The sequence below is a fragment of the Barbatula barbatula genome (assembly GCF_947034865.1).
Source record: "Barbatula barbatula genome assembly, chromosome: 12".
NCBI classification, from domain to species: Eukaryota; Metazoa; Chordata; class Actinopteri; order Cypriniformes; family Nemacheilidae; genus Barbatula; species Barbatula barbatula.
In genome coordinates this window covers 11,171,933-11,196,702 of record NC_136775.1, presented here as the reverse complement: position 1 = coordinate 11,196,702, position 24,770 = coordinate 11,171,933, and the positions used below count along the sequence as shown (strand labels likewise).

Here is a 24,770-nt window from a genome sequence, read left to right as displayed (position 1 = left end):
ATCTCTGATAAAAGGAGGGGATGTGGAAATCCATATAATCAACCCTTAGCTAGAGATAATGAGTAGACTGTTCTGGTGAAAATAATCTCAACATCAAGGCAGATTCTGCAAGAGAACAGCAGGGGCTGCAGTACTCCCCAATGTAGGCTACATAGAGAAGCATACATGCTGGGCATGCCTATATCTTTGCTAGGACAGCCCTTAGGGTTATTAAACCAACCATTATGTTACTTGCTCTAACTTGGTGATCCAAAAGCCAGCGGAGCCACATTATAATCTCTTGCTTTGTTCAAATACCTTTCCCAATCTCACACGTTTCTTGTACCACATATAACTGCCCACATTGTTGCTTAATTATGAACATTGTTGGACCGAATGACCTGCTTGCTTCATGCCTTTGACAAAAAGTGTGAACTACATGTCTGGGACCTGAAACAGCTTTTAAGGCACGGCGTAGGTCGGTCCACGGACTAGCTAACAAGCCCCTCCCACAATCAAGGAGGCCATTTTATGATACGTTTCATACCTACCACGCGCCGAGAACTGTTTCCACACTGCAGACGTTGAAATGGAGGCCCCGTAGAACTGGAGGCGGATCTTCCTTTCATTCCCTTGTTCTCATTGGTTCATGATGTCGGGTGTCACAAAATATCCCGGGTTGAGTCACATTGTTGGCTAAATGTACGGCTAGTGCAAACTAGCGTTAAATCATCCGTGTTTTTTCATACAAGTATAATCTTCGCGTGTCTTTGACTTGGATTGAGCGGTCGGGAATACTTAACGTGCGCGTTGCGCGACGGGAAGACGTGCAACCTCACAAAGGAAGGCTGCAGCAGCAGGAAGCCAACCACGACGATGAAAACGGGGCGTTCAGAGGGGAGAATAAGCTCCGGAGGAGACTGAAGTACACATTGTGTTTCCACGCAGTTTTGGGGTAATGGAATATGCTTTCGATATATACTTGAATCTCAGATTAGAACGACGATGTGTGTAGTTACTTTCCCATTGCTAGTTCTTGTCTGTGTGCTTGCGCTCTAGGCTCCAGCATGCAGCCCGTTTTGTGTTGTGACGCTGGACTTCCATGTTACCAACCAGCCTAGCATCGCGCGTTTCTCCTACTGTTACCATCTGAGCATTGTATAAACAATCGAATGACACTGAAATTAAAACTATTCAAGTTTTAATCATAGGCACAGATGTTTTAGATGGTTTATACAACCTGACACAATCATTAACTTATTGACGAGTCACTGATTTTTGAAGGTAGTGAAACTTGCATCATTTGAACAGAGACACCGGTTTGTCACTCCATGCCTGTCAGGAGGGAGTTGGTGAAAATGGATGCTGCTATTAACTCTGGTTTTAATTGTACACGTATTTTGTATATTCTCTAAAGGTGTTATAACAAACTCCATATATAACATATATACGTTTTCTCTGAATCAGTAAACAAAAATGTATATTGCTGTTACTATTTTGGTTGTGATGCCTGTCTGTCTCCTTACACAGAGAATGACCAACAGGAAAACATCATGGTGACAAGACTGAGTTTGTTTGTGGACCGTGCACTCACGTTTTAGGGTAAGTTTTTTTTAAACCTGGTGGTTCTTAAATCTTTATCAAATCAGCATGTGCCCCAGATCAAACAACAAGGGCTTGAAATGTATTCCTGCCAAAATAATGAAGTCCCTTTTGAAAAGATGAAATGTGCTTCGGAGTAAGTAAATGCAGTTTAGATAAAACAAAATGAAAGGTTCACTCGATGTTAATAAGATAAAGAATTGTTGCACATTGTCAATATGCTTTAAAAAAAGACTTTACAAAATGATGGCCACAAAATTAAGAGTGTGTTCAGTTCATTTTATTTAGGTACATTCTCTGATTACACGCACATTCTCCTGTCTTCTATCTTGAGCATCACATGAGTGTCTTGCAAACCTTTATTTACATGCCAGAACAACATGGCTTCTTGTGAACCACAAAGTAACGTTGTAAATTAAAGGATTATTACACTGGGAAATGCATTATCTTACATTCATATGTATATACATACATAGATGTGACTGTGTTCAGCTGAAGAAAGTCAAATAATCATTTTATATATTATAATGACATTAACTTGTATGGGACCCAGTATGTTGAAGCACATGCATTTAGCGTAAACGTAATCTGAATCACTCCAGTGTATGTCTTTTGAGTGAAACAATATTTTTGAGGGAAAATGATTGAGTTGTAAGCAAGTGTTCCTTATATTAACATTACGTTTGTCAAGGCAACAGCATTGGTTAGCTGGCAGTGGAGTATCCAGGGTTGGGGCCATAGGGCACTGGCCCCCCGTGGGCCCCACCCCTCTGATTGCTTGCCGATCACAAATTCAAACATAACACACGCTAGACAGATGTGTTTGGCCGTTCTCGCACGGCTGAACAGCAGCTGACTGTATTTCAAGTGTAGCAATTGCAAGTTCGAATTACGTTATTTTTTATGGATTTACGAGCAGATCTCTTCAGGAAAGCAATCGTGTTTCCTTCACGTGCAGCATAAAACAGGATCTGCTTATAATATATAGCCTTTCTGAAGACAATGTTGAGAAATTAATGTTCGGTCAGTGAGTTGAAACACTGATACGATCATTTCCCCTCACAAATACAATATAAGCTTTTTGTTATTAAAAAATATTGTGCTGTTGTGACTATGTAAAACACAGCAAACATCACACTCATGTATTGAAGGTGTCCTGAACTGGCCGTTTTTATTATTTTATTCTGTTGTTTGAGGTCTACTTACGAAGTTCGTGTGGTTTTTACATTCGAAAACATCAAAGATCAATAAGTAATAGGCTATTTTCTTCCCGGGTTTTGATGCCAGCTCGACAAACGGTCTGTTTTATGGGCAACTCATTGAAGACTTGGAAGTAAATGCCCACTGCTATGATTGGAGTAGTAAACTTAGTTGGAAACCTTCTGTGAACTGGGTGAGACATGTTACGTTAGGTTAAACATCATCAGCACATTTCCAGCGATCTCCAACAAAGCAAAAGTGATGCATAGTACAAATGTTTTACTCCTATAAGATAACTGTGCCGTTCCTGTCGGATCCAATATTGACTGCACAACACTGCTTTTTAATTTTAGTCTCTCTGCAAATCCAGAGCTAGAAGGTCTTTAAAATAAACTTTATCCATGCATTCCTAATGTCGGAATCCAAAGGAAGGTTATGCAGCGACTGTGTTCTTCCGCAACCAGGCACTGCACAGTTTTTAGCGATCTTATTAACCGCAAGTTTATTGCCGCTCATTTGACCCACTTTCGCAGTTGGTCGCACCAACTTACAATTTGGTCGCACCCTTTTTTCTATTCAATTTAATTCATATAGCGCTTTTCACAATGTGCATTGTTGCAAAGCAGCTTTACAGGAGGAAAACTGGAAAACACAAAAAAGGTCAAACACAGCACAGTACTTGGGGTTTATAGAACAAGGTAAATTACTCTAGTTAATATCTAATAAATGCAGTCTCCCAGTGGTTTATTTAAGTGAATGAAGTGGCATTAAGTGAATGCTTGGCCGAAAAGATGTGTCTTTAATCTAGATTTACATTACATTTATTCATTTGGCAGACGCTTTTATCCAAAGTGACTTACAAGTCGTTTTCTACAGTGGCACATTACTGCAGAGCAATCGGGGTAAGGTGCCTTGCTCAAGGGCACTTCAGTCATGACCTGCTGGCACTGATCACAAGCCCAACGCTCTTACCACCAGGACATAGCTGACCCTGATCCAAGAGCACGTCTGAGAACGCTCAACTTTGGTGAATTTAGTTATTCTAGGTGTTATAAAAATCCTGAGTTTTGAGATCTTTGAGAGCGTGATTGGTTATAGTGTGATATAAGCTCTGTTATCTAGGAAGGGACTAAACCGTTTAATGTTTTTTATGATACTTAACGGGTAGCTAGTGAAGGGTTGATAACATTGGGGTTATGTGATCGTATTTTCTGGACCTGGTTAGAACTCTGGCGGCTGCATTCTATACTAACTGTAGTTTGTTTATTGATGATGCAGGACAACCACTAAGTAGCGCATTACAGTAGTCAAGTCTTGAGGTCACAAATGCATGAATTAGCTTCTCTGCTTCAGCAACACATGGAATATTTCGTAATTTGGTGGTGGAAGAAAACTGTTTTTGTGACATTTGAGATGCGAAATGACAGGTTGTTGTCTAATATAAAGCCTAGATCTTTTACTGTATTTGTTGGAGTGACAGTACAGCCTTCAACTTGCAGGTTATACTCAGAAATATTACTTTTCGGGCCAAAGACATGAAAGCCAAATTCTAATAATGTTTCCAATGGTCAGCATGTATATGGAGAATAGCAAGGGTCCTAAAACCGATCCCTGAGGTAATCCATAAATGACTTGTTAGATTTGATGATTCCCCATTTAAATGGACAAATTGTCTGTCTGATTAGTAAGATCTGAACCATTATAGTGTCTGTCCCACAATACCGGTATAATTGTGTAAGCGATCTGGAAGTATGTTATGGTCCACAGTATCGAAGGCAGCACTGAGGTCAAGCAGTACTAGGAGTGACATGTTACTTTTTTCTGATGTTTTGAGCTGGTCGTTTGTAATTTTAACAAGTGCAGATTCAGTACAATGATGCAGTCTAAAGCAAAAAATATAATTTTTGTGCACGTCACCATTTTGTAATAGAGAGCATAACTGCGTGGAGACTACTTTTTCTAGTATTTTTGACAGGTACGGTAGATTTGAAATCAATTCATTGGGGTCTAAATTTGGTTTCTTGATAGAAGGCTTAATGACGGCCATCTTAAAGTTTCCTGGGAGATGGCCTAGATTAATTGACGAGTTGATAATGTTATAAATGGGCTCAATTGCAACGGGTAGGAACTCTTTTAATAATTTAGGTGGTATGGGGTCTAAAAAATAAGTTGTAGGTTTAGATGTTGCAATAAATAGAATTAAATCTTCCTGTTTTATAGGTGAAAAACACTATAGCCTTTCTTTTGGGCAATGGTTGGTACTAATTCATAGGACAGACTTGGAAGTTGAGTTTCCACTATTTTGTATTGTATGTTTTAGATTTTCTCTGTAAACAATTTCATGAATTCATTGCTACCGGGGTGCAGCGGAATAACCAGGTCATGTTTTTAATGGTAATCATAATGATCTTGCATAATGACCTCAGTTGATGAATCGTCGTTTAAAATAGTCTGTTATAGACCACTTCATATTTGCGCTTTAACACAGTGAGCCAGATGTTATTATTTAGTTTTATATTCAAGTTATATATTGTCTATGAACTAATCTGACACAAATTAAACATGTCACTTTTCAAAAAGCACAAGGGAATGTGGAGACAGAGGGAGTGCACAAGCTCTTTCACAAGGACGTCATTCACCATATAAGTCACATTATATGTAAAAAAATTAAGTGGGACAAAAATTAGTTTTAAGCACACCAATGCGACCCTGTGAAATTTTACCACGCACGTTATAAATAAACAATCGCATTTGCGTGCTTTTTGGTTACAGTCTAGGGATCTGTAAAGGATGTGCGCTTGAAAACGTCTACCTCTTATATAACAAAAGCTCGGGTTAAAATGTATGTCTTAATTCATCGCCCCTTTAAAGGTGTAATTGTGAAAAGGTGAACGTTGAGTATTCAGATGGACCATGGTATTCCTAATACTCCTAATTAAGTTGGAAGCACCAGTGCTTGTGAAAAGGTTAATTGTCCTGGGGCCACATTTATAATGTTTTTTACAATCTTTTTTTAGTGTGTACATGTGATTCACCCAACTAACTTACACACTGAAAATATGCATATGCCACTTTTAGAAATCTATTAATTATAAATGCTGTTCAAATTGTATGTAGCTGAACAGTTTCAGATCTCCGCCTTGTAAAAAATGTCTAATAAATGTCATTAACCTGGCAAGGTCCAAACCTTTTACAAAGGCAAAGAATGGCTTATAGTTTCAAAAACCTGCAGCACTCACTCAAACAAAAGTGCATGCATCTGCACAGAACCTTACGTGGAGCTAAGCACTACTCCACGTCAAAGAGGATTTTTGAATACGCACACTCTATTTTTACATTTAGTAATTTAGCAGACGCTTTTATCCAAAGCGATTTAAGATGATGATCTATGATCAAATATGTTCGCACATTTAATCTGCATAGATTTTATTTATAGCAAATTCTCAACACTAGGTGTGAGAATCAAAGGGTACCTCACGATACGTTTCGATATGAGATACATGTCTCACGATCACAATGCATGATATATTGCTTGATCTAAACCGTCTATATTTTTATGCTATGATATCATTACCCCACATCTCCACCCTAGTCAGACACCACTGTGTCACAGAACAGCAACAACGAGGCACCACATACTAGGGCCCGTTGCCAAGCTCATGTTCTCGTAAAAATTCCCCGATACCAAAGACCGATACCTCACTTGACGTAACTGACAGAACGTTCCAATGCACACAGAGACACTAGCCGCAGCAGACACGTCAGCCTCATAGTGTGTTCACACAAAGCGCGAATGAAGCGTTAAGGGCAAGTGATTTACATGTTAAGTCAATGCAAAGACGCAAATGAGGTGACGCGAATCGCGCAAATTGAGCGTTCGCGTGAGTTGAAAAATCTGAGCTTTACCGAAAATTCAGGAGCCTGCTCTAGTAGTGATGTGATTATGACATACCGAGCGGAGGCAGAAATCTGAAACAACAATGAAGGACTGCGCCTCCGAAGGATCTGATGGACCCAGACACGGCGCTGAACGAGTCTGTCTATCTTCAGCCTGCCATAGCATATTATGCGCAGCTATCCTCTCAACGAAATCCATGTCGGCCATTTCACAATTAGAAGGGAGCCGCCAGCCAGAAGCCCCTCCCATGATGCGAATTTCACTCGCGAATGAAGCGAGTAAACCCAAAATGTTCATGCGTCCAACTACATGCGAATAGCGCGATTTACCGCGTTTGGTGAACACTATTAGCAGTGTGGAAATATTTCAAAATCAATGATGACGACCCAGGCATGGCATCTGCACGCTTATGTCCTTGGTTTTGCCCTTTGGAGGTTATTGGACACTGAAATTTGGGCTTTGAAAATTTGTGATAAGCACATAAGAATGATTTAGTTTTTCATAATGAGTTGAAGTTGTTAAAAATAAAGATGCTGATATGTTCATTAGTCTCACTGTGTTGTTGTTAGAAAATTGCCACACAAAAACATTTTTTACAACAGGCATAGGTATTGGCGAGTACCAGGGAAAAAATATCAGTACTCGTACTCGATCCTTAAAAAGTGGTATCTGTGCATCCCTAATACTAGGTTAATGTGCATGCTTCAAGTCGTCTTCTCTGTTTTTAGTGATATCTGGCATCAAAATAATAGCAGTTCATTTAAGTCCTCCAACTTGTGAAGTTGGGCCATGGATCAGATTTGTTTGTCCAGAGTTGATTGGTCTGGGTTTGTTGGTCAGACTGAGATATTTGTCATGTTTCTCAAACCATTCATTTTTTACAAACTGACAGGGCTCTGATTGAGGCCACTACTTTCAGGGGACACCACTGCCATGAAGAGGTGTACATGGTCTACAAGAATCTTTAGGTTTGTCCACATATCAGGGTCTCCCAACAGAACATTGTCCTGAGGATAACACTGTCTCTGCCAACCTGCCATCTTTCTGTGGTGCACCCTTCGGCCATCTTTAACCCAGGTAAACCATGCACATGTCCTGGCCATCCTCCAAGAAAAAGTGATGTGAAATGTATTGTGCTATTTCTCCATGGTCCAGTTCTGACACCCAAATGCCCATTGTAGCTGCTCTTTTGTCTTCATTCACACTTTTACCAGCCTGTGGCTACACAACCCCTACGATTAATCATCAGCTCTACTTTCTACATAGGCAGCACAAAGTCATGCAGTTTGAGTTCCATTAGCGCTTGTGTGTGATTGGACTTGATGGGTTACTCTTTGCATCAATGAGCCTTTGGCTGCTATGACTATTATATTGGTTCCCTCTTTGTCCTTTCCTGCACCACTTTTGGTAGGCACTAAACACTGCAATCAAAGAACCACCCCAAGACTTGCTGTTTTGGAGAGGCTCTGCCACCAGATATCTTGTCAATAGTATTTGACTTATGCCCTGGTCACTCAGACCTTTCCAATTCCCCTGTTTTTGGCTTCCAATATACAGAGTTCAAGAACTGACTGTTTTCTTACTAACTATTATATATATATATATAGGTACCATTGTCACAACATAATCAATGTTTTTCACTTAAGCTCTCAGTTGTGGCTGATTTGTTTTCGTTCATGTGCTATTTAAGTAAAATAAAATAAAAAACAAGTTTCCTTAGATTGTTGTTCTGCCAGCGGGCAGTCGTTTTTATAGGTAATTCTGGGGATATGATGTTTTGACGAGATCTTGTGAGCCAGATGTATGGCATAAGCAATAACCAGTGCCCTGTCAGGAACAGTTCCAAATGTTTCTACTCTTGTGAAAGGGTAAGGTTTTAAAGGTCTTTGATTAGTTGTAATAGTGTACATAAAAAGTGCTTTATTACTGGGCAACGAAGAACTGCAGGAAATTTGCTGACTTGCCTACGTCTCTCTTATTGTGGTGGTTTTTGCTGTGTTGTTTTAAAAATACCCTGCCCCGGTCTGTAAATATAAAGCAACCCAATGTTGACTAGCTGCTTCAACTGGGTTTTTTTGGGGTTGGAGCTGAAATCTTAAGGATGGCAATTTATGGATGCACCAATACCAGTATCCGTAACGGGCCCGATACCAAGCTCATGTACTCTTAACACATAATCGTAAAGATACACCGACGCCAAAGACCGAAACCTCACGTGACATACCTGACAGAACTGACTGAAATTTGTGCTTTGACAGTTTGTGACAAGCACATAAAATAGTTTTTTCTCCAAATTGGGGAGGGCGGGGTCGCAAAATGATTTCCATTTTTAAATGGCATATGTTATCAATAAGTGTAACAAAATATAAAAATAATAGTTAAATTGAAAATAAAACCTAATCTGATCATGACGCCTAAGGTGATTACTTCACATTAACAATATAGCAACCGCATTAGGCTAGCCGCAGCGAGTCCATTCACAGCGCCTCGTTAAACAGTCTTGTGGGCCAGCACATTTTTTTTCAGGCATAAGTTTCGAATATTCTTATTTGTCTAAATGAAGCATTGATTAATATCAACCAAAGACAAAGCAGGGAGGCCAGTGGAGGAATACAGAGACAGTCAGAGGAGCCATCGTCCTCAGGTAGCCTTCGAAAAGAGGCACATTTGTCAGAACTCGAATCAGTTTCATGAAATTCAGCCATCCGTAGTAATAGTTCATATTTTATGTATAGTAACAATAAGTAATGAGTAAGTAAATATAAAATAATATTATGTTAGACTTAGGGCCAACCCGTCCCGCTTTGTTTCACCGCACAGCATTTTCACCCCTTGTTCCACACATCACGTATATTGAGAAATAGTCCCGTCTGTTGGTTTTTAGTTGTCACATTAAGAAACTAGTTATTTAACCTGAAACACACATGAGACATTTGTTTGCGCCAGTGTGTATTTATCTATTTAGTTCTGTGTCAAAAGCAGCAACCCGGTGCACACCAAACTCATGCAAACGCAACTATTTTTAATGTGTAAGAAGTGATTTCTGTCATCATGAGGCTGCGACGTGTCTCAGTAGATCGGGTGGTGATCCCCCATGTCAACTTGCCGAATATAAACTCACTAAAACATCGTAAACTGTGTGGCTTTGAAACCGTGTTTAGCGTATAGAAAAATATTTGAAAATCATTAAATGTATTATTTAACAATCACACACATTAAAAGAGAAACTCTTATTCATTATTTGTTTGTTCTTTATTGCTTTAAACAACTTTATTTTGGGGTTTGCAGGAGTTAATCAGGTTAGAAAGGATTATTTCTTTTTGGAATTACCAAATCTGGACCTAAATCCAATAAAGATCAAATGGCATAACCTAAAATATTCTGTACAATCAACCCATTAATATAGATGGGGTGACCGGACTGCAGGGAGAAATGGTCAAATTCACCCTTAATGATTTACGTCTTTTTACATTTAAATGTAATCATTTAGCAGACGCGTTTATCCAAAGCAATTTACAAATAGTTCGGGAAGCAATAAGCGATATGTCATAAAAACAGCAATAGTGCAATAGGTGCTTATACAAAGTTACGTTGTGTTTTTTGAAGGTTGTGAGTAGGGATGCACCGATACTACTTTTTAAGGATCGAGTACGAGTACCGATACTTTTTCCCTGGTACTCGCCGATACCGACGCTTCTAAGATGTTCTAAGAACAACACAATGAGACTAATGAACATATCAGCATCTTTATTTGTTAACAACTCATATTATGAAAAAAATAAATAAATGTTATGTGCTTCAAAAATATTCAAAGCCCAAAATTCACAGTGTCCAATAACCTCCAAAGGGCAAAACCAAGGACATAAGCATGTAGATTGCCATGCGTGGGTCGTCATCATTGATTTTGAAATATTTCCACACTGCTAAGCGCTAATGAAGCGTTAAGAGAGAGTGAATTACATGTTAAGTTAATGCAAAGACATGATAGACCAACTTGCGGTGCTTTTCACGCGAATGAGGCGGCGCAAATTGAGCGTTCGCGTTTTTCGCGCAAGTTGAAAAATCTGAACTTTGGCGAAAATTTGCACCGCGTTAACCAATCAGGAGCTTGCTCTAGTAGTGATGTGATTATGACATAGCGAGGGGAGGCAGAAATCTGAAACAACAATAAAGGACTGCGCCTCTGAAGGATCTGATGGACCCAGACACGGTGCCGAACGAGTCTACGTCTATCTTCAGCCTTCTATAGCACATAATGCGCAGCTACCTGCTCAACAAAATCCATGTACGCCATTTCGCAACCAGACTGGAGCCGCCTGCCAGAAGCCCCTCCCATGACACGAGTTCCACGCGCGAATGAAGCGAGTAAACTCAAAATGTTACACGAATAGCGCGATTTAGGTGTGAACACACTATGACATTGTGTCTGCTACGGCAGGTGTCTCTGTGTGCACTGGAAAGTTCTGTCAATTACGTCATGTGAGGTATCGGTCTTTGGTATCGGGGATTTTTACTAGTACATGAGCTTGGTATTGGTGCATCCCTAGTTGTGAGAGATGTGGTTGACCGGACCCCATTGGGAAGAATGTTCCACCAGGAAGGAGTTGTGAAGGAGATTTAGAGGGAAAGGCATTTAGTGCCCTTATGAGAAGGAATTACAAGGCGCCGCTCATTTGCTGAACGCAGGGTTCTTGATGGGGTGTTTTAGGGTGAGAGCATGCCAGCGCAGATCCAGTGATACTCCTGTATGCAAACATCAGTGACTTGAATCTGATCTGGGCTTCAACCGGTAGCCAGTGGAGACAGATGAAAAGGGCTGTCATATGAGCCCTTTTGGGCTGTTGGAAGATGAGGCGTGCTGCTGCGTTTTGAACCTGCTGAAGTGGTTTGATAGCCTTTGCAGGAAGACCAGCAAGGAGAGCTTTGCAGTAGTCCAACCTTGAGATTACCAGGGCCTGGACAAGGATGACAGGGTTGCTAGCAGTATCTGGTGATTGATCATGAGTAGAGATAGGTCTACCAGAAGAAACGCTGCAGATAGGTCTAGCAGAATCAGGACCGAGGATTTGGATTCCGCCTTGGCTAGCCGCAGTGCTTCTGTGACTGATAGCAGTGCAGTCTCAGTGGAGTGGTTTGTTTTGAAGCCAGACTGCTTGTCATCCAATAGCTTGTTCTAGGAGAGGTATGAGGAAACTTAGTTGAATACTGCTAGTTTTCGCAATAAAAGGGAGGAGAGAGACAGGTCTGTAACTGTCGGTAATAGTAGGGTCCAACGTGGGTTTCTTGAGTAGGGGCGTGACCTGGGCCTGTTTGAATATGGATGGAAAAGTGCCGGTGAGCAGAGAGGTGTTGATGTGTGTGAGTGTGGTGGATGTGGCCTGAAGGAGATGGGAGGGGATTGGGTCAAGCAGACAGGTGGTGGGGTGGAGAGAGAGAAGTCGGGTGACTTCAGTGTCAGACAGTGGGGCGAAAGAGATTGGTAGTCCTCTAGATCAGCAAGACTCTTGGGCCATTTACTTTCAGCAGCCCTGAGTGTACTCCGTTGTTCATGGAGGATGTCATACAGCCAGGGGCAGGAGGGGGGGGCACGAGCTGGTCTGGAGGACAGAGATTATCTAGACAGGATGTAAGTGTAGAGCATAAGGTGTCAGTGGCAGTGTCAGCATCTAGAGATGCAAAGTTGGAGGGAAGAGAGGATAACACTTTAGCAGAGAGGGTGCTAGGGGAGAGAGAGCGACGGTTCCGTCTAAAATAAACAGGTGGTGGTGTTTGCGTAATGCATGTAGGGAGGAACATGTTGAAAGTGATGAAGAAAGTGGTCAGAAATGTGAAGAGGTGTGATTTTAATGTTGTCCGTGGTGCAGTTACGGGTGTAGATGAGATCAAGCTGGTTTCCTGATCTGAGAGTACCGGCTGTGGCGAGGCGTGCAAGGTCAAACGAGGCAGTGAGTGTGGAAGTCCAAAGCATAAGGTTTGTCCATGTGGATATTAAAGTCCCCAAAGACTACGAGAGGGCCACCACCCTCCGGAAATGATGAGAGCAGAACATCTAATTCTTCAATTAAGTTTTGCAGAGGACCTGGGGGCGGTAAACTATGACAATACTGAGCAGAGTAGGAGAAGTAACATTGACAGCGTGGTATTCAAATGAGTAGTTGTTGCATAGGGAAGAAAGTGTGCTACAAAAAATGTTGCTTCAGGTTATTCCTGTTACATACGGATATTAATTTGACTAATTCCAAGGGCTCAAATTGTTGCAGCCTGCCCTGTGGATCAGGGATGTTCAAATTGACTGTTTAACTGTTAATCGATAGTAAAATGCCTCACCAAACAGAATGCTTCACTGGCAGCCTTACTCAAGTTTATTGTTTTAAACGTACACTATCTCACAGAAGCAAGTTTACCCCTCACATTTTAGTAAATATTAATTATATCTTTTCATGTGACAACACTGTAGCAAAATGTAATTTCGTCAATGTAAGGTGGTGAGTGTACAGCATGTATAAGTGTAATTTGCTGTCCCCTCAAAATAACTCCACAAACCATCATTAATGTCTAAACCGCTGGCAACAAAAGTGAGTACTCCCCTAAGTGAAAATGTCCAAATTGGGCACAAAGTGATCAATATTTGGCGTGGCCAAAATTATTTTCCAGCACAGCTTTAAATCTGTTGGGCATGAAGTTCCCCAGAGCTTCACAGGTTGCCCTTAGAGTCCTCTTACACCAGCTCTGTGATGTCATCAACCCGTGATGAGTGAATGTTAGAGATCTTGCACTCATCCACCTTCCGTTTGAGGATGCCCCACAGATGCCCAATAGGGTTTAGGTCTGGAGATATGCTTTGCCAGTCTATCACCTTTCCCCTTAGCTTCTTTAGCAAGGCAGTGGTCGCCTTGGAGGTGTATTTACATTTAGTCATTTAGCAGATGCTTTTATCCAAAGCGACGTACAGAAAGTTCATTAAAGCGATATTTCATACAGGAGCAATAATACAGTTGGTGCTAATACAAAGCTACTAGTTTCAACAAAAGTTAGATCAATACCTGTTGAGAGAAAGGGGTTAGTTTTTTTGGAGTTAGAATGTTCCACCTGGAAGGAGTTGTGAGGGAGAATGTGCGGGAAAGCAATTGTATTCCCCTTTTGAGAAGGCCTGAACCTAGGGCTCTTGATGGGTTGTAGGCAAGCATTAGTGACTTGAATCTGTTTGGGGTCGTTGTCATGTTGGAATACTGCCCTGCGGCCAAATCTCCGAAGAGAGGGGTTCATGCTCTGCTTCAGTATGTCACAGTACTTGTTTGCATTCATGGTTCACTCAATGAACTGTAGCTCTCTAGTGCCGTCAGCCCTCATGCAGCCCATTTTGCCCTCAACCATGACACTTCAACCACCATGCTTTGAGTCTAGGCAAGACGCGTCCTCACCTGGATGCCACCACACACGCTTAACACCATCTGAACCATATACGTTTAATCTTTGTCTCATCAGACCACAGGTAATGATTCCAGTAATCTATGTCCTTAGTCTGCTTGTCTTCAGACAACTGTTTGCCGGCTTTCTTTTGCATCATCTTTAGAAGAGGCTTTCTTCTGGGATGACAGCCATGTGTTCCATATGGTCTGAGCACTGACAGGCTGACCCCACCCCAATTTTATTTATATAGCACTTTTCACAATGTGCATTGTTCCAACGCAGCTTTACAGGGTAAAATAGAAACCTTAACACAAAAAAGGTAAAACGCACTACATGGTGTTTTATATAAGAAGTTCAATTCTTCTAGTAAATAATATTTAATAAATCCCGTCTCCTGGTCGTTTATTTTGCATTAAAGTAAATGCTTGGCTGAAAAGATGTGTCTTTAATCTAGATTTAAATTGGGCAAGTGCGTCTGATTCCAGAGTTTAGGTGCTACATATGAGAAAGCTTGACCCCCTTTGGTGGATTTAGTTATTCTAGGTGTTATCAAAAGTCCTGAGTTTTGAGATCTTAGAGAGTGTGATGGGTTGCAGGGTGATAGAAGCTCTGTTAGGTTTAAGGCTTTATACTTAATTACGTGAACTTTAAAGTCAATACGATACTTAACGGGTAGCCAGTGAAGGGTTGGGGTTATGTGATTTGTATTTTCTGGACATGGTAAGGTCATCCTCTGCAACAATGCTGGCAGCACTCATACGCCGATTTCCCAAAGACAACCCCTGGATATGATGCTAAGCATGTGCACTCGACGACTTTGGTCAACCATGGCGAGGCATGTTCTGAGTGGACCTTGTCCTGTTAAACCGCTGTATGGTCTTGGCCATAGTGCTGCAGCTCAATTTCAGGGCAACAATTATTTTTTAAAGATCCTCAGAGAGTTCTTTGCCATGAGTTGCCATGTTGAACTTTCAGTGACCAGTATGAGAGAAAGAGCAATAACACCAAATACGAATACTCGATTAATCGATGTAATAATTGTTTGAATTCTCAATTACTAAAAGAATCACTAGATACAGCCCTATAAATTTTTGTATTTTGCTTGGGTATAGCAGATCGGATATATCTGTTCAGCTAAGACACATTTGTGCTCTTTGGATATTAATCCTGGCTGGTTGAAAGCCATTCAAAAGTGCTTCCCGAGGCGTCCGTACCATCTGAAAGGGTGTTCTTTGCTGCGGATCTAATTGTCCACAGGCTCCACACTGTCCCCAAAACACGAAAAAGCGTTGTACTTTATTAAATAAAATCTAGCCACGCTTTGTATTGAGGTAGGCCTGCTAATTGTATTTGATGAAAGAACTTATCAACTCTGCCGGTTATTCTGTTTTTGTTTTGTCATAATTCGTTATTTTCTTGTCTGTTATTTTAATGCTTTGGATTTATATTATTTTATAAATAAAAATCTGTTTAATTATAATAAACACTACAGGTTCGTTAAATTATTGATGTGTGAATGCAGGTGCTGTTGTTGATCTACTTGTTATGCTGCTGATTTATTTTAATGTTTTGCGTTTAATTCCAATTTACTTTTAAAATCTTATCAGTTAATGGTTAATTTTTGTCGGTTCTTAGTTAGGGAAATTAACGGAAATGAGCATCCCTACTATGGATGATTCTTCAATGTTCTCATAAAGAATTGGAAAAGTAGTGGGTTTGCTATTCGTTTTGTCAGGTTCTGTTTTTCTACCAATGTTTATACATTTATTTTTAAATATAACATTTGTTCTCCAGAAGCAAGTAAACTATCAATAGCAATTATATTGTCAAATGTAATTGTTTGAAATAAATTTTCCTCTATGCAGTTCTTGGGGAAATCATCTATAATGTTCTCTTTGATATGTAGTGCAGTAAGTATTTAACTTTTGTATTTAAAAATTATCAAATGCTTTTTGTGGTAATTCCATGAACATTTGTCTTTCAGAGTGAGAACTAATCCTCGGACCTCTTAAAGAACACCAGGATGACTCAATGATGGAATGCCCTCTATCAAGCTCAGATTCCATATAACCTAGCCTGAACTTCTAGAGGAACTATGGAAAATAACGAAATTGAAATGGAATCTGAGAGCTTTGCTCATGATATTGAAGAGCTAATTGAAAAAGAGAACCTTGCAGACATGATGAACTTGCAAGACATTGACGAAGCTGACATAAATGATTTGAACACAGAGACGAATTCACTGCAGGAAACATGCTTTGAATCATCCTGGCAAGGAGTAATAAATTCAACTGACATTAAACAAGACAAGACATGGGATAAAAGAGAATGTAACGGTAGTATGACACCATGTCACTTGCTTAACCCAGGAGAAAGTAGCATGACACCATGTCACTTGCTTAACGCAGGAGAAGTTGAGGCTATGTTGGAAGCACATTCTGACAATGTAGTATTAAAACCTGCTTTGACAAATGACAGTCATTATTCAGATGTAAGCAGCTGCTCTGAAATGGAGTCAACTCTTGATTGTAATTTAAATTCTACAGTCCAAGTTAATATGGGTGGCGACCAGCCTTTACAATCATCAGAGGATGGAGAACAACATTCAAGTAACTTGCCTTTTTCCAATTCTGATGTCTGGAGTGGTGCTGATGAAGCAAATATCAATGAAACAAATCAACAGCAAGACACTGAGAGTGCAACTCCAATGGCCATTGTTGAGCGCAAAGAAAAGGAAAACACTGAGGGAAGTGAATGGAGAAATGGATCGCTTTCCACAAATGTGGATGATCAGTTTTCAGAAGTTAAAAGCGTGGGAGATTTAAATGGTGTGGAAGGCCAAACAAATTATGTTCTTGAATCTGGATGTTCTGTGGATCAACCCATGATGATTTGTGAAGATCTTGGTAGCTCTCAAGAAGTTCTCACTTGCACCTTGAATAACACAATCAGTGATGCCTCATCTACTTCAAGTGGGGATGAAAATAAATGCTCAACCACAGATTCAAAAGATGGCTTCCACTTCGACCAAAATAAATTAGATTTTGAAAACTCATCACTGAAGGAGACACTTGATATATCTACCAATGGAGAAGATTCATTAGGTGGCTTCCAGTTGGAAGGAGAAAAAACAGAGCCTGAAAACATCTCAAAACCTGAAGTTGGATGTACATTTGACTTGTCTGCTTATGAAACGCCACGTCAGTTGGATAAACAGAAATGCTTTACTTCCAATGATGAACAAGTGGTTGAGCGGAGCAGTTTTGGATTCCTTGAATCTTGTTTTGGTTTGAAAAGCTTAGACCAGAACATTGAGGAACGCCTGGAACAAGTAGACAAATCTGATGAAACCGGTATTTTGCCTGTTAAGAATGTGACCCAGATCCCTCAAGACGATCTGCTTAATGACACTGAACCACCTGTTCTCAAATCTGTCTTTCAATCTAACAGTGATCAGATGGGTGTAGAAGCTGACAGACTAAAAGATCCACCTGTACTCGGTCCTTACCAGACATCCAAGACCTCTTTCAAGACACAAAAGAGAAAACTGCAGCCTGTTGTACTCCTTAAAACAACTGAACAGAGGGCTTGTGAGGGACATAATTATCATTGTTTTGCATGCCAAGAGTCCACACAAACATTAGATGAGCTGATTGAGCACTGCCATCATGTACATTCTTTGGACAAGGTTCAATATTGTACCACTTGTGAGTGTTCTTTTTCTGGTTACACTATAGAAGGGCACTTCTGTGAGAAATTAAAACCGATGGATCATTCAAACTCCTCACCTTTATACCCCAAAGGGCTCACAGAGGGAAGAATTAGGTTCCTATGTAGATACTGTGGGAAACCCTTTTTTCGACAACCGTATCATGAGGAACATGAGCAAAGGCACAGAGTTGTCACACAGTATAGATGTGAGTGTTGTGGTTTATTCTTTCCTAGTTTTCAAAAATGTCATGGCCACAAAAGGAAAAACAACTGTCTACCGTTGATTCTGGATCCTTCTTTACAGACGGAAAACCACTCTGAATCAGCTGTCAAAACAGCAGACTTGACCTTTGACACAGGTGGCTCCAATATAGAACTCCGTGATTGTTATGTGAAACTTGTAGATGTATCCAAGCAACTAGAGTCACCAAGTAAAATTGATTGTCACATATGTGGGAAAAGTTTTAGACTCCGAGCACAATTGAAATCACATCTTATGTCGCATTCAGAAGTAAAGCCCTTCAAATGTGAGAACTGTGAAAAAGATTTCAAATATTCCTGGAATCTTACAAAGCATAAAAGAGAGGCATGCCCTCAAAGTATTGTCCCATCAAAAAAATCATCAGATACTGATAGCAATCTTCCAGCCAAGTTCAAATGCCCCATCTGTTCCCATATGTTCAAGTACTTCTACAATCGAGCTCGTCATTTACGTGAACATTGTCTCAAGGAATACATGCATAAAGGCTATGGAAAAATCGGTGAGAAGTATTGGTGCCCTTTGTGTAAGGAAAAATTTACCATATCCGGTAACCGCAACAGACACATTAAGAACTCCTGCGTTAAGCTTAAACTGTATACAGCCAAAGGGAAAATGAAAGTAAAACTTGAGGAGAACACAACCAACGACAAGGACGAAGGCTTGCCGTCAACTCAACCCATTCAAAAAATGGCACGTTACAAATGCCATTTTTGTCCAGCAACATATAGCAGCAAGTCTGGTTACTACACCCATCTTGCAAAGCATAAATTGCTTGCAAACAACAAAAAGGGGAATAAATACAATAATAAAGCTGTTGATTTGAAAAGTTCAAGCACAGAATCTTCTGACAACAACAAAAATGCTCCTATCACTTGTCGCTTTTGTGGGAGAGTCTTCACATCGCTTCTCATATTGAATAAGCACTTACAAATTCATAAAGGAAACAGACCTTTTCGCTGTTTGGACTGTGGTAAAAATTTTGCGAGGCATGCACACTTGATTGCTCATAAAAATGTACATAAGCGGAAAATACAGTGTTCAGTCTGTCAGGAAGTTCTCCAATCAATTGGAGATTGGTTAAAACATAGACAGTCCCATCCAGAAAAAGGCACACTTAAGTGTCCTGAATGCCCAATGCAGTTCAAGTTTCCTGTGTTTCTTCTGCGACATGTGGTTGTGCACGAGAGAAAACGCAAACCCCTGCAGGACAAACCTACAACTGAACATTTGGAAAAAATGTATAAAGAGGAGTTCCAATGTGCTGTCTGCCAAAAATCCTTTGCTGATTCAAAGGCACTTAGCAAGCATTGTTTAACCCACAAGCCTGAACGTTGTGCGTCCAAATGTCAGTTCTGCAAACGTCCTTTTTCAAATCGAACTGGGCTGGTTCGCCACATCCGTCTTCACACCGGTGAAAAGCCATTTCCATGTGGAAAATGCGGAAAGCACTTCCATAGACATGAAGCTGCCAAAGTGCATCAGGATAAGTGTACAGGGGTGCCACAATTGCCTGTTTTGCCGAAGTCAAATGCTAAGCAAGGACAGGATGAAGACACTGCATCAGACAAGGCCAGCAAACCCTATAATTGCTCATACTGCCCACAGTCATTTCGATTTTCCAACAATTTGAAAGGCCATGAAAGGGCCCACTTAGCAAACACAGTTTTCCCTTGTCCGATGTGTGGGAAGTATTTCAGAAAAAGAAAACTTAAAGATCACACAAGTTTCTGCCAAGGCAAAGAGTATCCAGCTTGCCGAAAATGTGGGAGAACTTTCATCAGGCAAAACTACAGGAATGGCCATGAAAAACACTGCCGGGGTAACTTGCTGAAAGAAAACAAATTAAATGTCAAAATTAAGCAGCAGTGTCCACAATGCTTTAAATTCTTTAGGTATAGAAGTTACCTCCTGAGACATCTTTCTGTCCATTCAAGGGAAAAACAATTTTCATGCATGCATTGTGGAGAGAAATTCAAAGATCAGCAGCGCTGCTTGCAGCATGAGGCTTTTTGTGATGCCCTGTCCAAGGAACAAACACTGGAAAATTTAAGTGGATCAGGAAACACCAAGTTTATGTTTGCTGAAGTAAAAAGCGAGAGCGACTTCAAGGAGGTCCCAGGAGAAAAATGTGGCGAATTAAAGTGCAAATTCTGCACGAAATCATTTTCAAGGCCAAGATATCTACGGCGCCACATCCTCACCCATAGAGAGGTCAAGCCATATCGGTGCAAGACCTGTGAAGGTGGTTTCTCACGCTATGATCATTTAAAACTGCACCAAAATCACTGCAAAGGAAAGCGTCGACTTGAGGTGCGAGTTGAAAAAATCAGTGTAGACAGTATGGATACAAACGACCAAAAGGAAATTCAGCAGGAGAACGAGTTGCAGTGCAAAATTTGCTCAAAACAGTTGTCCACCTCGAGTGACTTGAAGCGTCATATGTCCATGCGACATATAACCAACAAACCTTTTCCCTGCAAGCGATGCGGCCAAACGTACAGTTCCAAAAAGTCTTTAGCAAGACATAACCTAATGGTCAAATGCAAGAGGGTTTCGACAGAGAGTGTGCAGCCACCCAAGAACAATGTCCAAGACCAACCATGCAGAGAAACATCTAAACTTCTGCAACGTATACAGGTGCACTACATGAATAAATTCAAATACCAATGCAAACATTGTCCCCGCCGCTTTAAGCAGCTTGGACAACTGACCGTACATACACGTCTTCATACAGGGGAGAAACCCTATGGCTGTGCCAACTGTGGGGAACATTTTATTAGAAGAGACTACTTGAAACGACACTTGGTTAAATGCAGTGCAAAGGCAGACAAACAAGTTAAAGTTCTATGTGACAAGTGTGGTGACCTGTTTACCCAGGAATCATTAATTATACACCAAAACACCTGTATTGTTAGCTCAAAATCACCAGGCTCATCTGAAAAGGCCAAAAAGGACATCCCAGCAAAGATAAAAGGTTTCTCCTGTGCTAACTGTAGCGACCGGTTTTTGTTGTTCTCACAGCTTCAGCAACATTTTTTAACAAAGCACAGATCTAATCAAGAGATACCGCTGCAGGAATTAGGTCCCATGCAAATGGTCAAGCATGAATCAGGTGATGAAGGACATGGACAGAGCCAACCAAGTAGCAGTCAGCTACCTGGCAAAGAGCAACTTAAGAATTCAGTCAAGGTCCTCGACAAACCTCTTAAATGCTTGCATTGCCAAATGCGGTTCTCCAACAAAGCTGGACTGGGTATGCACATGCGCATTCATACTGGAGTTTACCCACTTTCTTGCAAAAAATGTAACGTTGGTTTTTGGAGCAAAAAGACAATGGAGAAGCACAGGAAAAGATGTTCTGGTCACAAAATTGTCATTAAACAAAATGAGACTACCACGGAAAGTGCAGGGGAATTAGACTCCACTTCAGCTGACACCGTTTTAGTGTTTAATAAGGGTTCTAATACAACAGGAACTGGAGTGCTGCAGACTAAGTTCTCATGTAAAGATCAAGAAAATTGTTCCGAAAAAGGCGACATGGCTCTTCACAAGTATCAGTGTTCCGAGTGCGATCAGAGTTTTACAGATGGACTTAGACTCATCAGTCATTTGGAGGAACACGGTCGAGAGGATCAAGAGCGTCGATCAGGGGATGTGCACCGTTGCCATATTTGTAGTAAAGTTTTTGGACAAGCAGGTGTATTGCAGAGGCATCTGAAAACCCAACATGAGAACAAAAAAACACATAGCTGTCCAAGATGTTCAAAGAATTTCCGATGCCCTGCTGATTTGGACCTCCATAAAGTCTTTCATGACCCCAGTCGTCCCTTTGTCTGTAACATATGTTCTTTGAGGTTTTGGACTACTAGAGCCATGACCATTCACCAAAAACTTGTTCATTCAGTCAAGGAGCCACCTAATTCAAAAGAATCTAGTGTGAAAGCACAACCTGAATTGTACAAGTGTGAGCCATGTGACAAAGTCTATACAGTGAAAAAGTCATATGTGAAGCACTGCAGAACGAAACATCAAGCGGATTTCGTCAAAACAATTCCTGATAAGGAATCATCTGGTTATCAAGAGTCCGATAAGGAAGAATCCAACCAGAATTTTGAGGATGGCGACAGCGAAAATGACTCTGATTCAGCACCTTACTTTCCTTGCCATGTTTGCGGTAAAACATTCTTAACATCAGAGAAACTTGAGGATCACCAACGATGCCATCTTGGTGAAAAACCTTTTGAGTGTGAGGAATGTGGTAAATGCTTTTTTCAGTTGGTAAACCTGCAACAGCATCAGCGAAGCCACAAATCGGAGTTTCAGTGTCAGATGTGTGGCAAAGGGTTCGTCTCTCTCTTTGCCCTGCGTAAACACAAGCAGTCTCACATCAGAAATACACCTCACCGATGCACAAAGTGTCACCTGAGCTTCACTCGATCAGTAGAACTAGCCGAGCACATGGTCACGCACCGTGATGAAAATTTTCCATGTGATCTCTGTGACGAAACCTTTTCCTGCAAAACAAGCCGGGCCGAACATCGCAAAATGCATTCTGAGCAAGAGGCGGACCTTCCTCCTTTGATTCCACCCGGTGAACCTCAAACAATGCAGATGTCTTCAGCTGTGTCTAGTAGAAACCTTTCTAGTAATGTTGAGCAGTACAAGTATCGCTGTGGAATTTGTCAAGTGAGATTTCCAGACCCAGAGCAGCTCTCTGAACATGGATGCAGTCCAGCAAAAGACAGACCATACTCGTGTCCAGAATGTAACAAGTATTTCTTACATGGTTCTCATCTAAAAAAGCATCAGCTTAGTCATCAGTTGTCGGCCCGACGTTCTTATCAGTGTAAGCGTTGCAGTATGAGTTTCAGTCACCACCACCATTATCTTACTCATATACGAAGTCATGTGGATAAGGAGTCATCTGAAGGCACAAATGTTTCGGGCAGTGAAAAGGTCATTCAAGCTGGATTTGCAAAGCTTGACAAAATTTACCAGTGCCCCATATGTCCTGAGAGTTTCTACCAAGCTATGGATTTAGCAAATCACCTCTCAGTTCATTCTCATCTGTGCACTGTCTGTAATACGACGTTTCCCTCAAAAGAAGACCTAGAGGAGCATGAAACATGCCATTTGACTGCTGCTACCCAGTATGAATGCACTGAATGCGGTGACAGTTTTCTTGGTAGTGATGCGTTCCGCAAACACCAGTGTCGCAATCGCAAATTACCGTTTTCAAACAAGTCATCGATCCCCTCCCTTAAAAAGCAACGTTCTGAGACACGATTCGAAACTGTTGATGATGAAGAGGAGGAGGTTGACGTTGGGGAAGACTTCATTAAGTGCACTATTTGTCAAAAACGGTTCTCCTCTAATAGTTGTTTAGCAGAGCACCAGAAAACTGAACATCCCGAACGTCCTTTCAAATGCCTGGTTTGTGGGAAAAGCTTCACAAAGAAACGGTACCTCGCGCAGCACCAACAAATACACAACGAACGGCCTTACCAGTGTAATGCATGCCCAGAATCCTTTAAAACGGAAACCACTTTACTATGTCATCGCAAAATGCATGACACAAACCGACAACACAAGTGCTCAATCTGCAACAAATCCTACTTTACAGCTAAAGAACTTAACAAACATCAGCGGAAACATGGACATCTCACTTTGAATAAAGAAAGTGAGGAGTACCGTTGTGATATGTGCTGTAAATCCTTTAGCATGTTTTCTCAGCTAACAAAGCACCAGGAAACCCACGTAGGCCAAGTTGTCTATGAATGCACGGAGTGTGACAAAGCCTTTGCTTTTCTGAACCTTTTGGAGGAACATCAGAGGACTCATGTTGTTCCTACAGAATCTCTACAGCCCCAACCTTCAACCCATTTTCCCTTTCAAAGCCCACTAACTGAATAAAGGGCAGGTTATTAATGACTTAATGTCCTGCAGTGCAGGTTTTTCAAAATCATTCAATTTTGTGAACGATATTTATGGCAGACATACTGTATTTCATTGTTCTTTTATTAAGGCCAAACTGCTTTTATCCACTATTGGTGTTTTACCCTCGTTCTTCATCAGCCTGTTAATGTTTCTATAGTTCTGTGAACGGTCACTTTTTGTTCTGTTTGTACAGTACTCTGACTGAGTTGTATATTGAACTTATGCAATCTACATGATGTATGATACTCTAGGTATATTTGCATGAATATGGTACTTTAAGAGTTCAAATATGCACCACGATAAGATTATAAATAAAACCTTGCATAATGTTTCATTGTTTATATATTTTTGGGCTATGTTACATGTACCTGATGTGTGTTTTAAACGGCCTTGAAAAACCTTTATATTTAGAGGCAATTCATATTTCAAAGTAATTTTTTACTAGCCGTGTGTGCTTGCATACATTTGCGATCAAATGTTTTATCATTATACATCCATCTGATATGAATACCGTTTTGAGTTCCAACTGTAATGTTAAAGAATTCAGAATTCAAATTTTTATTGAGAACTATTCTTTGCTTTTCTCCAGAACACTTTTCACAAGGTCCTTGCAATATGTTACAATTGTTTGCTTTTGAGTTTAAAACAACATTAGTGCTTGTATATTGCTATGAAAAGCTTATGTTCATTTTTCTTTTGTATTATATAGCAATGTTTCATATTTGTTTAACAAGCAAATAAATTCCTTAACTTTGATGTAAGAGCAATTCC

At 40.6% G+C, this 24,770-nt stretch overlaps 1 protein-coding gene across 3 annotated transcripts; it reads left to right on the top strand.

The window, feature by feature from the left end:
- Window positions 1-472: 472 nt before the first annotated feature.
- Window positions 473-24,755, top strand: znf1035 (zinc finger protein 1035). 3 transcript variants are annotated; one of them, XM_079469655.1, is made up of 5 exons: window positions 473-934; window positions 1,510-1,581; window positions 7,572-7,756; window positions 15,955-15,999; window positions 16,074-24,755. In XM_079469655.1, the coding sequence occupies exon 5, from the start codon at window positions 16,185-16,187 to the stop codon at window positions 23,973-23,975; it is 7,791 nt and encodes a 2,596-aa protein (XP_079325781.1). In that variant the 5' UTR covers window positions 473-934; window positions 1,510-1,581; window positions 7,572-7,756; window positions 15,955-15,999; window positions 16,074-16,184; the 3' UTR covers window positions 23,976-24,755. The 3 variants fall into 3 exon arrangements, with proteins under 3 accessions (XP_079325781.1, XP_079325779.1, XP_079325780.1); XM_079469653.1 differs by lacking the exon at window positions 15,955-15,999 and having other exon boundaries at window positions 493-934; XM_079469654.1 differs by lacking the exons at window positions 7,572-7,756; window positions 15,955-15,999 and having other exon boundaries at window positions 506-934.
- The last annotated feature ends 15 nt before the right edge of the window (window positions 24,756-24,770 follow it).

Excerpts from the sequence above, each read along its gene's own strand:
- znf1035 (XM_079469655.1), top strand. The coding sequence starts at position 16,185 with ATGGAAAATAACGAAATTGAAATGGAATCTGAGAGCTTTGCTCATGAT.